This window comes from Phyllobates terribilis, unplaced genomic scaffold, assembly GCF_046119375.1.
Source record: "Phyllobates terribilis strain yellow unplaced genomic scaffold, ASM4611937v1 Scaffold_7__3_contigs__length_470593459, whole genome shotgun sequence".
Lineage (NCBI taxonomy): Eukaryota > Metazoa > Chordata > Amphibia > Anura > Dendrobatidae > Phyllobates > Phyllobates terribilis.
The window spans coordinates 151891189-151907854 of record NW_027362767.1 but is presented as its reverse complement, the minus strand read 5'-3'; the positions used below and the strand labels follow the sequence as shown (position 1 = coordinate 151907854).

The window sequence follows — 16666 nt, the reverse complement described above, 5'->3', positions numbered from 1 at the left end:
CCTCCCCTGGTTTACCGATGTCCTCTTTTCAGCTCCAACAGCCAAAATCCAGTGTTCTTTGAGCTCGCGGAGACTCTTCACTTACCCCAAAATGCAGTGGGAATATGCAAATTATCTCCTCAGGACTCCTCCCCTGGTTTACCGATGTCCTCTTTTCAGCTCCAACAGCCAAAATCCAGTGTTCTTTGAGCTCGCGGAGACTCTTCACTTACCCCAAAATGCAGTGGGAATATGCAAATTATCTCCTCAGGACTCCTCCCCTGGTTTACCGATGTCCTCTTTTCAGCTCCAACAGCCAAAATCCAGTGTTCTTTGAGCTCGCGGAGACTCTTCACTTACCCCAAAATGCAGTGGGAATATGCAAATTATCTCCTCAGGACTCCTCCCCTGGTTTACCGATGTCCTCTTTTCAGCTCCAACAGCCAAAATCCAGTGTTCTTTGAGCTCGCGGAGACTCTTCACTTACCCCAAAATGCAGTGGGAATATGCAAATTATCTCCTCAGGACTCCTCCCCTGGTTTACCGATGTCCTCTTTTCAGCTCCAACAGCCAAAATCCAGTGTTCTTTGAGCTCGCGGAGACTCTTCACTTACCCCAAAATGCAGTGGGAATATGCAAATTATCTCCTCAGGACTCCTCCCCTGGTTTACCGATGTCCTCTTTTCAGCTCCAACAGCCAAAATCCAGTGTTCTTTGAGCTCGCGGAGACTCTTCACTTACCCCAAAATGCAGTGGGAATATGCAAATTATCTCCTCAGGACTCCTCCCCTGGTTTACCGATGTCCTCTTTTCAGCTCCAACAGCCAAAATCCAGTGTTCTTTGAGCTCGCGGAGACTCTTCACTTACCCCAAAATGCAGTGGGAATATGCAAATTATCTCCTCAGGACTCCTCCCCTGGTTTACCGATGTCCTCTTTTCAGCTCCAACAGCCAAAATCCAGTGTTCTTTGAGCTCGCGGAGACTCTTCACTTACCCCAAAATGCAGTGGGAATATGCAAATTATCTCCTCAGGACTCCTCCCCTGGTTTACCGATGTCCTCTTTTCAGCTCCAACAGCCAAAATCCAGTGTTCTTTGAGCTCGCGGAGACTCTTCACTTACCCCAAAATGCAGTGGGAATATGCAAATTATCTCCTCAGGACTCCTCCCCTGGTTTACCGATGTCCTCTTTTCAGCTCCAACAGCCAAAATCCAGTGTTCTTTGAGCTCGCGGAGACTCTTCACTTACCCCAAAATGCAGTGGGAATATGCAAATTATCTCCTCAGGACTCCTCCCCTGGTTTACCGATGTCCTCTTTTCAGCTCCAACAGCCAAAATCCAGTGTTCTTTGAGCTCGCGGAGACTCTTCACTTACCCCAAAATGCAGTGGGAATATGCAAATTATCTCCTCAGGACTCCTCCCCTGGTTTTGAATACCTATACTAACTATAAACAAGCAAATCTCTCCCTGAAACAGCAGCACCTCTCCCTACACTGTCTGATTCCGGAGTAGACTGTGACGAGCATGGCGGCGCCAGGTCCGATATAGACCTGATGGCGCTGTGCGGCCAACCAATCACTGTAATGCCACAACCAACATGGCTACGGCATTACAGTGCATGGCAGTCAATCCCTGCATGTTCATTTTGTGGCGCCCCTGAGGGTTCAGTCGCCACAGAGGTACTGCACCTCACCCAGAGGTGTGGTGTCTCCCTTCACTCAAGTAAGATGGGAGTGCTGCCCGGAACCCCAACACCTACATCCAACACTACACTGCTCCAGGCCAGCAGGAGGGGCAAGACGCAATGTAGTTTTCTGCTGAGCCCTGCCCCTGGCTGGAGTGGGGGGAACCCAAAGGTAGGGGGAACCAGTAGTGGGTGTGGGTGGGGGAAGTAGTTTAGGGGAGCACTCATACAGTAAAGATATAAAAAGAAGCCATCTTAGAATAGTTGAGTTCAGTCGGTGAGAGGAGAGAGTGAAGTCAGTCAGGGAGCAGAGCCTCAGTCAGAGCTCTGCTCCCCAAGCAGGGCTTAGTCTCAGAGGCCCAGGAGGGGAGCAGGGAGGAAGCTCCGTTCTGAAGAAGGGATCCTAGGGGAGTACGGCGAGTGCAGGTGGCACCCGTACACCCCGAACCTGCCAAGTGTCAGGAGAATCTAGGCTGCAAGAAGGGGACCGGCCCCTGGCCCAGTCGTGCATCTTCAAGCCTCGGCTGGAAAAACCAGAGGCTTCTGGCTTCTATAGGCATTAGTCGAACTCCCACTCCAATCCAAGTAAGGTCAAGCAGGTCTGTGCAACTCCAACGGACAGGGGGGACCTCACAGCACCCGAACAGGATTCACAGTGGGAAGCGCAGGGCAGGAGGGAGTAAGACCCAGTGTGAAGTCAGTCTAGAGAGGCACACAAGAAAGTGGGGTTCTGCCAGGTACACCCGAGCTGCCTGAGGAAGGACTGAACCCCTGCCCGGTGAACGCAGTGTGACGCGGGAGGCTTGCACCTGTGGACTGTCTAAGAACTGTGAGTAAATCTTTGATGACTGCACTGTACTGCCTCCGTCCCTTTCTTTCACCGGCGCCATTTCCCTCCCTGCACTACAACGCCCAGCGCACCTCCATTTATCTACACTGCCCTGAGGCCTGCTCCACCTGTGGGGAGCCGTTCCATCTCAAGCTGCCCTAACATCTGCCTCAGAGGACTGTTGCAGCGCTGGTGATCCTCACCAGACACCACAGGTGGCATCACGACAAATCCCCTATAAATATATTTCCCCTTTTTGCACTGACCGCCCTGGGTCACGGACCGGGCCAGCCACCGTGATATCCCCTGCAAGCAGCCATAAGGTCCGGCTGCCGAGTACCCCACGGCCCTGGGGGGAAAGTCAATTGGCTCTGTAAAGAGCGCCAAACATGCAGGGAGGGGACCCGAGCTCCCGCCAGAGCAACCAGGAAATACTCGCCAAGCTTGTTGAGCACAGTGATGCTCGGACGAGTACCGAGCAGTGGCGAGCATGTTCGCTCATCACTATTTGCCTTGTAACATCATTTATTTTATTTTTGTTAGCCATTAAAAGGTATCATAACTACAAGATTATCTGGCTTTTCCCACTGTACTTACTGAAACTGCTAATAAAGTAACTGCTGGCGTTAATAGAAAGGTGTCAAAACATGCAAAGCATCACAGCGTCTGTGTATGGAACAGCAGAGGTGCTGAACTATCAGTGTCCATGCTGTCCCCCTCCACCACTTATAATACCAACAATGGGCACATGACCTACAGAACTGGACTGTGGTGCATGGAAGAAGGCAGCCTGCTCTGAAGAATGAAGTTTTCTTTTACATCATCATGTGGAGAGCTGGGTGCACGTGAATCACTCACCTGTGCAATGTTCTATTGAGAAAGCTTTCGTTATTATTGTGTTATTATATCATGACGTGTTTTACCTGTATACTGTGACATCACTGTTTTTACGAAATAGCTATGTTTATTATCTATGTGCTATGGCATCACTGTGTGTATTATCTCTGTACTGTGACATCATTGAGTGTATTATCTCTGTACTGTGACATCACTGAGTGTATTATCCCTGTACTGTGACATCACTGTGTGTATTATCTCTGTACTGTGACATCACTGTGTGCATTATCCCTGTACTGTGACATCACTGTGTGTATTATCTCTGTACTGTGACATCACTGAGTGTATTATCTCTGTACTGTGACATCACTGAGTGTATTGTCCCTGTACTGTGACATCACTGTGTGTATTATCTCTGTACTGTGACATCACTGTGTGTATTATCTCTGTACTGTGACATCACTGAGTGTATTATACCTGTACTGTGACATCACTGTGTGTATTATCTCTGTACTGTGACATAACTGAGTGTATTATCTCTCTACTGTGACATCACTGTGTGTATTATCTCTGTACTGTGGCATCACTGTGTGTATTATCTCTGTACTGTGACATCACTGAGTGTATTATCCCTGTACTGTGACATCACTGTGTGTATTATCCCTGTACTGTGACATCACTGTGTGTATTATCTCTGTACTGTAACATCACTGAGTGTATTATCCCTGTACTGTGACATCACTGTGCGTATTATCCATGTACTGTGACATCACTGTGTGTATTATCCCTGTACTGTGACATCACTGTGTGTATTATCCCTGTACTGTGACATCACTGTGTGCATTATCCCTGTACTGTGACATCACTGTGTGTATTATCTCTGTACTGTGACACCACTGTGTGTATTATCCCTGTACTGTGACATCACTGTGTATTATTCCTGTACTGTGACATCACTGTGTGCATTATCCCTGTACTGTGACATCACTGAGTGTATTATCCCTGTACTGTGACATCACTGTGTATTATCCCTGTACTGTGACATCACTGTGTGCATTATCCCTGTACTGTGACATCACTGTGAGCATTATCCCTGTACTGTGACATCACTGTGAGCATTATCCCTGTACTGTGACATCACTGTGTGTATTATCTCTGTGCTGTGACATCACTGTGTGTATTATCTCTGTACTGTGACACCACTGTGTGTATTATCCCTGTACTGTGACACCACTGTGTGTATTATCCCTGTACTGTGACATCACTGTGTGCATTATCCCTGTGCTGTGACATCACTGTGTGCATTATCCCTGTACTGTGACATCGCTGAGTGTATTATCCCTGTACTGTGACATCACTGTGTGCATTATCCCTGTACTGTGACATCACTGTGAGCATTATCCCTGTACTGTGACATCACTGTGAGCATTATCCCTGTACTGTGACATCACTGTGTGCATTATCCCTGTACTGTGACATCGCTGAGTGTATTATCCCTGTACTGTGACATCACTGTGAGCATTATCCCTGTACTGTGACATCACTGTGAGCATTATCCCTGTACTGTGACGTCACTGTGTGTATTATCCCTGTACTATGACATCACTGTGTGTATTATCCCTGTACTGTGATATCACTGTGTGTGATATCCCTGTGTGTATTATCTCTATACTGTGACATCATTGTGTTTATTATCTCTTTACTGTAAGGTCACTGTGTTTATTATTTTGAAAAATACCATTGTCCCCAAAAAAACATCCAACAAAGTAATAAAGCACCACAAACCAAAAAATGGCTTTCAAACACATTTGTCTGCAGTTTTCTCCAGGTTTTGCTTCTAGTCTCTTTACCTTTCAGGCTTAAATGGTCACATTAGTTTAAAGTAACTGGTGCTTCTATGAGAGACGCAAATCATTTTATAAATCGAAAATGACTTTTTTATGCCCAGTTGTACCAAAGTGCTAGTCACGTCTTGCAATTGGATGGGTTTTACATGAGCACAGACAGTGACCAGCATGTGTGGAGGGAGTGAGACTTCTAGCTGCCCCCTTGTTGGAGCTACAATTACCACTTTGGCTATCATATAAGCACAAGTTTTTTAAACAATGGTCATTTTAGCAACTAGAGAAATAAATATATCATGTTGCCCAAGAGCAGGTCCTAATAACAGATGAGCAAATTTGTTGTAAATAAACTCTAAGTCACAAATTTTACAGAAAAATTTGGATCGACCAGAATACAACTTTTTTCGGAACTCGATTCATACAGCAATCCAGCAAAATGGCCGTCAGCTGCTATCTATTTGGACTCTCTTGAGGACCAGAAAGTGGCTAAAAAATAGTAACACATTTTAGCTACCTGTCCTACCCATTACTTGTCATGCCATTTCAGCTCCCCGCCAGGTCACCCAGTCATTGTTTCAAATCTTCTTCCAGCCTCTGGGTCTTCTCCCAGTCTTTGGTCTTTTCTCTTGGCCTCACTTGACCATGTGGGACATGGTGCCCATCATTGCCTTGTGCCGTTGATATGTGTTTTGCCCCATATGACCACATGAGGTTGAGTACACGCTGTAAGACCCAAAGGCAAGACCATAGACCAGAAGCTGGGAGAAGAGCAGGAGACCGGAAGAAGATCCATGGCAGAGACCAGACGACTTGGCGACAGGTGAGCTGAGGGATGGATCTGGGTCAAGCGAGTATAATGTTTTATATTTCAACCCTTTTTCAGCTCTCTTTTTATTCTTATTCGTTGTCTGGACATCTTTTGGGGGGAATTTTGAGTCATGTCAAATTGATTCTGTACAAATTCTTCAGCCAGTTTGTACAAAATGAAGCCAAATTTAGTTTTATAAACTTTGCCCACCTTTGCTTTAGTCTTAAAGCTTTCAGCTAGATGGTGCCCTAGGTCACCCAGCCAGAAAATACCTGAGAATAAACAAGTGTGTGTTGTGTGGACGTTACCATTCCGCCATGGCAGTGACAAAAAAGAACGTTTCTGATGCCAGGGTGCACTTATTTAGCTTCCTGGAAAGATTTTATAAAGTGGTGCCCTCCAAATAGTCCAGAAAAAAGGGATGACATGGGGGCAGTCTTAATATTTACTTGTGTAGGAATACACAAGCACATCAAGCTTAATGGTTCAATTACTTTTTGGCAAACATAGTTACTATCCAGTGAGGTGAGGTGGTAGCTCTCAGATATACTCTGGGGAAGTTGCTTAGTAGCTGCAGTGAATCCTCAGATCCTCTTATTTGCATGCATGCTCAATCCTTGTCCACAACTGTCTGCGGCTCAGACCTTGGTTCCTCATATAGAAGAGCTATGGATTCTCTCCTTCCTACTTCTTCACCTTCTGCAGGCAGTGTGTGTAGAGGAGAAGGAAGTAAGGGTGCATATCTTATCTCCTCAACCCCATGTCATCACAACACCTCTGCAGGACATCTTCCATCTTACACTCTTATCTGCTCATCAGAGGAGGTCTTCACACCCTGATTCCTCCCATGTTAGGGGGCAGGTTTGTTTGTAAGGAGCTAATATGATTTTCATCTATAATGTCTTTCCAGAAGTTTCCTGTTAATCACTATCTCGCTTAAGCAGTTTGACATTTTGCTATCCTAGCATTGTCCTGAGCATGTCAGTGCAAATATATATAGATTGTGCTACAAAGCAGCATAAGATATCTGCAGCCTAGTATATCAATTGCAAAAACATTTACTAAGTGCAAATAACAATGCTATAAAGATAATTGTGTTAAAAAGATATCAGTGAACATTCTGTTGTATCCTACTTCGGGTGCTACACATGTAAATAGACACGAGCAACATATTTAGAGTTGTCCAGACTTGTATTAATCCCATATAATTACTTTATATCAGGTGTCGTCTGTGATAAACCCTGTACACAGGAGAACGTATCTGGTGCTGGGGGAGGAGAAGTCGTTCTACGCGTCCATCAGACGGGGATCAGAGCCATCTACTGGGTTTTATTACCAGAGGGAACTAATATTGTTACAATTAAATCAGGACAATCTTATGATGAACAAGAAGTGTTACCTCAGTATAGGGGAAGAGTGAGAAGTGTCGCTGATGGATCCTTACAGATCAAGAATTTATCACTGCAAGATCAGAGAATCTACAAAGCAGATATACGAACAAACGACGACGAGACCTTCTGTGAACTATTCAATCTCACTGTATACGGTAGGTCGTATTTTCTTCTGTTCTGCCTTAGGTGCACTGCCTGCTAAACAAATTAGAAATATTATATACAGGTGCATCTCACTAAATTAGAATATCATCAAAAAGTAAATGTATTTCAGTTCTTCAATACAAAAAGTGAAACTCATATTATATAGAGTCATTACACACAGAGTGATCTATTTCATGTGTTTATTTCTGTTAATGTTGATGATTGTGGCTTACAGCCAATGAAAACACAAAAGTCATTATCTCAGTAAATTAGAATAATCAACAAAAAACACCTGCAAAGGCTTCCTAAGCGTTTAAAAAGGTCCGTTAGTCTGTTTCAGTAGGCTCCACAATCATAAAGAAGACTGCTGACTTGACAGATGTCCAGAAGGCAGTCATTGACACACTCCATAAGGAGGGTAAGCCACAAAAGGTCATTGATAAAGAAGCTGGCTGTTCACAGAGTGCTGTATCCAAGCATATTAATGGAAAGTTGAGTGGAAGGAAAAAGTGTGGTAGAAAAAGGTGCACAAGCAACCGGGATAACCGCAGCCTTGAAAGAATTGTTAAGAAGAGGCCATTCAAAAATGTGGGGGAGACTCACAAGGAGAGGACTGCTGCTGGAGTCGTTGCTTCAAGAGCCAACACACACAGACGCATCCAGGACATGGGCTACAAGTGTCACATTCCTTGTGTTAAGCCACTGATGACCAATGGATAACGCCAGAAGCGTCTTACCTGAGCCAAGGAGAAAAAGACCTGGACTGTTCTCTGTGGTCCAAGGTGTTGTTTTCAGATGAAAAGTAAATTTTGCATTTCATCTGGAAATCAAGGTCCCAGAGTCTGGAGGAAGAGTGGAGAGGCCACAATCCAAGCTGCTGGAGGTCTATTGTGAAGTTTCCACAATCAGTGATGGTTTGGGGGCCATGTAATCTGCAGGTGGAGGTCCACTGTATTTTATCAAGACCAAAGTCAGCATAGCTGTCTACCAGGACATTTTAGAGCACTTCATGCTTCCCTCTGCCGACAAGCTTTTTGGAGATGGAAATGTCATTCTCCAGCAGGATTTGGCCCCTGTCCACATTGCCAAAAGTACCAATACCTGGTTTACACACAACAGTATCACTGTGCTTGATTGGCAGCAAACTCGCCTGCCCTTAACCCCATAGAGAATCTATTATAGAGAATCTATGGGGTATTGTCAAGAGGAAGATGAGAGACCCCAGACCCAACAATGCAGACGAGCTGAAGGCTGCTACCAAAGCAACCTGAGCTTCCATAACACCTCAGCAGTGCCACAGGCTGATCACCTCCATGCCACATTGCCGCATTGATGCAGTAATTGATGCACAAATCATTACAAAATACTTTCACAAATATTTGCAAAATTGCTTTAATTTTATATATTTTGGATTTTCAGCAATAAACATTTTGCTTGGTTACTTTGGAAAATTCCATTAATAATGTGAGAAGCTACATGAAGACCAAGACTTACTTAACTAAAGATAAAATATCAGATGGTATAAAGCTCTCCATACACTTTAGATAAAGATTTAGATTAATGGTTTGGCTCATTGTTTGGCCGGCAGATATCTTGGCCTTTTCTTCCCTATGCCAAGCTGGTGTTAGAACTCTCCTGTTAGGTTTTTTCTATCTTGCTGGTCACATGACCTTTTTTGCCTATTTTATCCTGCTCCGCACTCCTGGCCATGCTGGACTTCATTGTAATTTCTACTCTTAAGCTAGCCAGGGGCTTTGTAACCTTTCTCAGTCAGTTTTGCTAGGTCTTCGGACCTCTATGTTCTATGTTGTTTGTTTGTCTTTTTACTGCTACAATTTCTGCTAGGAGGTGTCCATCTTTCTCCCAGTCCCTAGTTGTTGTAGGGATCCCTTCCTCACATCTATAGGTCTTCGTTCAGACTAGCCGAGGACTTTAGCGGGTCTGATCGCAGGATCAGGTTCCCTGTTACATCGTAGGGATCCAGCTTAGTTCTATTGTAGGGACAGATCTCCTGTCTTTCCTTAGTGCTTGTAGCAGATCATAACAGTAAGTCCAGCCAAAAAATTTCTCTAAGGAAAGACTTCCAGTTTCCATCATGGTGTCGGTTCAGGATTTGGCTCAACGCCTGCAGGGACTCTCTCTGGAGGTGGCCGAGCTCCAACAACACGTGAGTAGCTGTTCTGGAGCGCATTTTGTGGAGCCAAAGGTACGATTGCCTGATTTATTTTTTGGTGAACAACAAGATTTTTTTTCCTTTAAAAATGCATGTTTGTTGTATTTTCGTTTGAGACCCAGATCCTCTGGTGATGAATCACATTGCATAGGGTTCATAATGTCACTTTTGCGCAAAGAACCTCAGGGATGGGCCTTTTCTCTCCAACCTAGTGATCCGTGCTTTAGATCAGTGGATAGTTTTTTTTCTGCTTTGGGGTTGTTGTATGATGATCCTGATCGTGTCTCATCAGCTGAGACTGAATTAAGACGTTTGAGGCAGGGATCAGGTAATGTGGAAAATTATTGTACTCACTTCCGTCGGTGGTCTGCTCAGGTGGGGTGGAACGATTCTGCTTTGAAAAGTTTGTTTCTTGCTGGGCTAGGTGAAAGGGTTAAGGATCTGCTGATTGCTTATCCTACACCTGGAAACTTGCAGGAGGCAATGCAATTAGCTATACGGGTGGACAGGAGACTGCGTGCAAGGGTTAATGAGAGTAAATCCTCTGCCATGTCAGCTCCGAGTCTTGAGAGGGTCTGTACTGACATTAGAGAGCCGATGGAGATTGGGGCGATGTCACCCCGCTCTCAGGAAAAAGACCGCAGGTTTTCTGAAGGTTTGTGCTTTTATTGCGGTGAATCTGACCATTTCATTAAGAACTGTGTGCTTCGTATGAACAAAGAAAAAAAAAAAAAGGTCAGTTACGCCCGTATAGCCTGTTTAAACTCTAAGGGTGTATTTCTTTCTGCTACTACTGCTGCTCAGGAAGAATTAATTGAATTTCGGGTATTTGTGGATTGTGGTTCTACTCTGAATGTGATTGATGGGGGATTCTTGGAAAAACTTAAATTAAAACCAAAACCTTTGTCATCCCCTATTGCCGTGGTTTCTGTCGATGGCTCTCCCTTGAAATGTGATACTTACAAGGTTTATGAATTTCCCCTCACTATTAATGGTATTCACCAAGAGAATTTTGATTAGGTGGTATTAAATAATTTGCCTTCTCCAGTAGTTTTGGGGTTACCCTGGTTAAAATTGCACAATCCTGTACTGGATTGGTCTACCAATGAAATTCAGTCCTGGAGCCCTAAGTGTTATGACAAGTGTTGTAACGGGCGCATTGCTGCTGTGGAGAAAGGGGAATTGCCTGTACCTATTCAGGATTTTTGGAAAGTTTTTTCTGAGGAAGAGTCGCAAATTTTGCCTCCCCATAGAGACTATGATTGTACCATTGAATTTGTCCCTGGAGCGACTCTTCCTAAAAGTCGTTTATTTAATCTTACTATTCCTGAGAGGAAGGCTTTGGAGGAATACATACAGACAAGCTTGGCCGCCGGTCATATCAGACCTTCTAAGTCACCTGTGGCTGTTGTTTTTTTTTTTGTTAAAAAAAAGGACGGCGGTTTACGTCCTTGTCAGGACTTTCACGAGATTAATAAAATTACTGCACGCAATCCTCTTACCCACTGCCATTGATTCCTGATTTGTTTAACCAGTTAGTGGGGGTCAAGTGGTTCTCTAAAATTGATCTCCGGGGGGCATACAATTTGTTGCGCATGAAGGAGGGTGATGAATGGAAGACTGCTTTTAACACTCCTGTGGGTCATTTTGAGAACCTGGTTATGCCTTTTGGTTTTACCAATGCTCCAGCATTTTTTCAGAATCTTATTAATGACATCCTTAGACCTTTGATCAGCAAAAATGTGGTTGTATATTTGGATGACATTTTGATTTATTCGCCTGATCTGGAGTCTCATTGGCGGAGCGTACGTGAGGTATTACAGTTATTAATGGACAATTCGCTTTTTGCTAAGCTAGAGAAATGTGAGTTCGCTGTACAGAGAATTAGTTTTTTGGGCTACATTATCTCCAGCGAGGGCTTTGAGATGGACCCGGTGAAAGTTCAAGCTGTGGAGGAATGGCCTAGGCCTATTGGTTTGAAATCGATACAGAGGTTTTTGGGTTTCGCCAATTATTATAGAAAATTCATTAAAGAATTTTCTATTATTGTTAAACCACTGACCGATCTCACCAGGAAAGGTGCTGATGCGGTTCAGTGGACTTCTGAGGCCATTGAAGCTTTTGTGTTTCTAAAGGAGAGGTTCACCTCTGCTCCCATCCTTATGCAGCCTGATGTGACTAAGCCGTTTTTGGTTGAAGTTGATGCTTCTTCTGTGGGGGTCGGTGCGGTGTTGTCTCAGGAAAACAAGTATGGAGTACATCCTTGTGCCTTTTTTTCAAAAAAATTTCTGAGACTGAACTTAATTACGATATTGGTAATCGGGAATTGCTGGCTATTAAACTCGCATTTGAACATTGGCGTCATCTCTTGGAAGGTGCTGAATTTCCCATTCAGGTTTTCACTGATCATAAAAATCTGATCTATCTTGATGCTGCCAAGCGCTTGAATGCCCGTCAGGCTAGGTGGGCACTTTTTTTTCTCGCGGTTTAATTTTTCCGTTACTTACATCCCGGGTACCAAGAATGTTAAAGCTGATGCTTTGTCTCACAGCTTTTCTCCCATGGTCGGTGCTGAGGAGGAGGAGACCATTTTACAAGAAGGTGTTGTGATTGCTGCTTTGGACTCCGTTTTGGAGGATGAGATTCTTAAAGCTCAGGAGAATGCCCCATCTAACACTCCCCATGGGAGGTTGTTTGTGCCTAGGACCTTTAGGAGAGATTTGTTTGTTGAGTGTCATGAGTCTCGGTTGGCAGGTCATCCAGGAATTTCTGAGACCAAGAGACTTGTGGGTCGCAGTTTTTCGTTGCCTGGATGGCAGAAGGAAGTCATTAAGTGGGTGCGTCAATGTACTGTGTGTGCTAGATCTAAGTCTTCACTTACTCCTGCTGCGGGGTTGCTTTGCCCTCTGGAGGTTCCTAGTGCACCTTGGACACATCTGGCTATTGACTTTATTACTGACCTTCCCCCCTCTGAGGGTTTCACGGTCATCTGGGTGGTCGTGGACCGTTTTAGCAAGATGTGTCACTTGGTTCCCTTCATCAAATTGCCCTGCGCTAAGACACTCGCTAAGGCCTTTGTCAAGGAAATTGTCAGACTCCATGGTGTTCCTACTGACATTGTTTCTGATAGGGGACCTCAGTTCGTGGCTCGTTTTTGGCGTGCCTTTTGTGACAGGTTGGGAGTTCACTTGTCATTTTCATCTGGATATCATCCTGAGTCTAATGGCCAGACAGAAAGGAAGAACCAGAATGTTGAGCAGTTCTTGCGTTGTTTTGTGGCAGACAATCAAGAGGGGTGGTCTGAGTTTCTGCCACTTGCTGAATTTGCTCTTAACCACCATACATCCTCTTCTGCTGGGTGTTCGCCTTTTTTTTGTTGTTCTGGGAGACATCCGTCTTTTGGGTCATTCTCCAAATTGGTATCGGCTGTGCCTGAGGAGGAGAGTTTTTCCGGTGATTTGGAGAGAGTTTGGACGGATGTGAGTGGTAATCTTCAGGAGGCTAACAAGAAATCTAAGAGGTACTTTGATAGGAAACGGCAAGAGGTTTTGTTTGCTATTGGTGACATGGTTTGGTTGTCCTCTAAGAATCTGCGGTTGAGGATTCCTTCTAAAAAATTGGGTCCCAAGTTTGTAGGGCCCTTTAAGGTGCTTCAGGTAGTTAACCAATCTGCTGTTAGGTTGGAGGTTCCTACCTCCTGGAAGATTAATCCGGTGTTTCATGTTTCTCTATTGAAAAAAGCTGATGTATCTAATAGAGACGCCACTGCCACTGTTCCTCCGGTGGTGGAGGACGGGGAATTTGAAGTTTCCCGCATCCTGGGTTCTAGACGGTATAGAGGGAGTTTACAGTATCTCGTCGCTTGGAAGGGTTTCGGTCCTGAGGATTACTCATGGGTGAGGGCGGATGATGTTTCTGCTTCCAGACTTGTCAGAGCGTTTCACAAGAGGTTTCCTGATAAGCCTGCGCCTAGGGGATCCGGAGGATCCTCATAGAAGAGGGGGTACTGTTAGAACTCTCCTGTTAGGTTTTTTTCTATCTTGCTGGTCACATGAACTTTTTTGCCTATTTTATCCTGCTCCGCCCTCCTGGCCATGCTGGACTTCATTGTAATTTCTACTCTTTAGCTAGTCAGGTGCTTTGTAACCTTTCTCAGTCAGTTTTGCTAGGTCTTCGGACCTCTATGTTCTATGTTGTTTGTTTGTCTTTTTACTGCTACAATTTCTGCTAGGAGGTGTCCATCTTTCTCCCAGTCCTTGGTTGTTGTAGGGATCCCTTCCTCACATCTATAGGTCTTCGTTCAGACTAGCCGAGGACTTTAGCGGGTCTGATTGCAGGATCAGGTTCCCCGTTACATCGTAGGGATCCAGCTTAGTTCTATTGTAGGGACAGATCTCCTGTCTTTCCTTAGTGCTTGTAGCAGATCATAACAGCTGGCATCTTATCTCTTACAGAACAAAAGGATTGGCAGTCCAAAACTGGACATACTGGATCCTAATCATCTGTCGGGGTAGGGTCGGGATGGCCCCCATACACTTAAGACTGTGGGCCAACCCCTTCGATATATGTGGGCTTGGCCAACATTAATCAAATTAGTATGGGGGCATAGGAACCCCGAATGTTATATTCTAATGCAGTATCTCTCCCAATTCTCCCTACTTTAAATTTTGATTTCCTAGCTTCAGTTATGGACTTGGAGGTCTTCTTGTGGTGGAGGCTGGTGGACATGGACATATCCATGTCTACACTCTAGCTCTTGTCTAATCTGCTTTCCTAGGGGTATAAGTGTCCCAAAGATGTCTTCCTGTTAATAGAACAAGACTCCTCCTGCTCCAGGTTGATTCTTCCTATCACTTTTTGTTGAACCCAAACCATCTTCACTTGACTGTTTACCTTGACTGGTTTCTGACTGTTATTCAGTTTCTGACTTCACCGCCTTTAAGTGTATTTGCCTGCCCATGAGCTCTCGCCACATGTCCCACCCCTGAGGACCACACTTAAGGATTAAGTTAAAAAATTAAGACAATAGGCTAGTCAGACTACGTCTTAGTCACACCCAGCACCCCTCTATGAGGACACTTTTTGGGGTAAAGTCTAAAGCTTTATTTATTTAGCCTTAAACTCAATAAGTCCATGACATTTAACCCTTGGTGCACAGTTACTAAATTTTTGGGTTTTTGTAAAAAAAAAAAAAACAAACATTCACTGTCTATCTGTATCTGATGTTTCCTCCCACTGGTTTTATTTTTACAACTATTTCCTTCTCTATTCTCGTAATTGGTCAACTCAACATATTCTTAAACCTTAGTTTCATTGTTTCTTGCACAGAGAGATTATCAGATACAGACATCAAGATCAACAGCAGCCTCACCAGGAATGGCTCTTGCTCACTGAGCTTGTTGTGCATCGTGGACAAACGAGATGTGACTGTAACATGGAGTCATTTACATGGCGGTCATATCAATGTGACCCGAGGTGTCCTGTATGTACCTCCCGGTGATGTGAACTTCACCTATATCTGCACGGCACGTAACCCTGTCAGTAACGTCTCCAAGACTGTGATCCCCAGGGACTACTGTAAGACAGGTAATGATTTATACAAACTGGTGACAAGTTTATACACTGATATGCGTAGATAAATATTACAAATAAATATAATTTTTTAATATCTCATGACAACCATACTCATATCTTGTGCATTCCGCCTGCACTATTGGTGCTGGACCTTCTTTTCTTCAAAGCCATTTTACAGATGAGGTAGGCAGAATCAGAGAGATGAAAACCTACCCTCCTTCCCATAAAGATATGTCGCAATTACAAGAAGAGAGACAAAACGACTCCCAAACCATCAGACTTGGCATCTTTGCTGCTAGAGATGGATCACACTTAATAGTAGACAGTGGACCGCGCATTACACAGAAGGGTAACACTTGGTAGCCAGCGTTCTGTAGTGAATATTTGGATGTAATTAATCACATTATCTTTCAAATATGATGAAGAGGTCAGAAAGTGCCGTTCTTGGTAAGTGCAGACTATCAGCAGGTCTGATTAGTGATACAACTGCAGATACAGTGGTTTACAAAGAGTTTTGGCCATTGTCTCCAATTAATAATAATAAAGAATTTTATTTATTTAGTGCCAACATATTCCGCAATACTTTACATTACAGAGGGGACTTGTACATACAATAAAGATATTACAGAGTAACAGACAGATCAGCAGTTACAGGAGGAGCGAGGACCCTGCAGCTCACAGGCTACAATCTATAAGGGAATAGGGGGACACAACAGGTAGAACGTGCCGTCATGTACGGTCCGGCCATCATCATAATAAATAAGGGTTTTCTTATAAAGCTGCAGGATCCGGTCATCAGCCGGGATCTGTAAGTGCAGTTACGGTGTGCTATTGGGTGCATGGAAGGTGTGGAGATAATGATTAACATTTAGGAGGGAACAGGGGAGAGTTAGCTTGGTGAGTTGAGGTGAGAGTCCTGTCTAAATAGATGTGTTTTTAAAGCATGTTTATAAACATGGGGGCTAGATATCAGTCGGATCGTCTGGGGTAGTGCATTCCAGAAAACTGGCGCAGCTCAAGAGGAGTCTTGGAGACGGAGGTGCGCGGTTCGGATTATGGAGGATGTTACTCTTAGATCAGTTGCAGAATGGAGAGCATGGGAAGGGGGACAGACAGAGATGAGGGAGGAGATATAGGGCGATGCAGAACTGTGGGTAAGATAGATAAGTGTATATTGGATTCTGTAGCACATGGGCAACAGGTGCAATGACTGGCACAGGGTTGAGGCATCGGTTTAGCAGCTGGACAGAAATACGACCCTGGCTGCTGCATTCAGAAAGGATTGGAGAGGAGAGAGTTTGTTTAGAGGTAGACCGATTAGAAGAGAGTTGCAGTAGTCCAGACGAGAGTGAATAAGAGTGACAGTAAGAGTTTTTGCAGTATCGGATTCTGGAGATGTTT

The 16666-nt window shown here is 44.4% G+C and overlaps 1 protein-coding gene across 1 annotated transcript in view; it reads left to right on the top strand.

Annotated features, from left to right (window-relative positions):
• LOC141154038 (SLAM family member 5-like) overlaps window positions 1–16666 on the top strand; it is an 84869-nt gene that overhangs the window by 48288 nt on the left and 19915 nt on the right. Inside the window, exons 2-3 of the mRNA XM_073639431.1 lie at window positions 7206–7529; window positions 15020–15277. Of these exons, the coding sequence (XP_073495532.1) occupies window positions 7206–7529; window positions 15020–15277 (582 nt within the window). The remainder of the gene's footprint in view (window positions 1–7205; window positions 7530–15019; window positions 15278–16666) is intronic.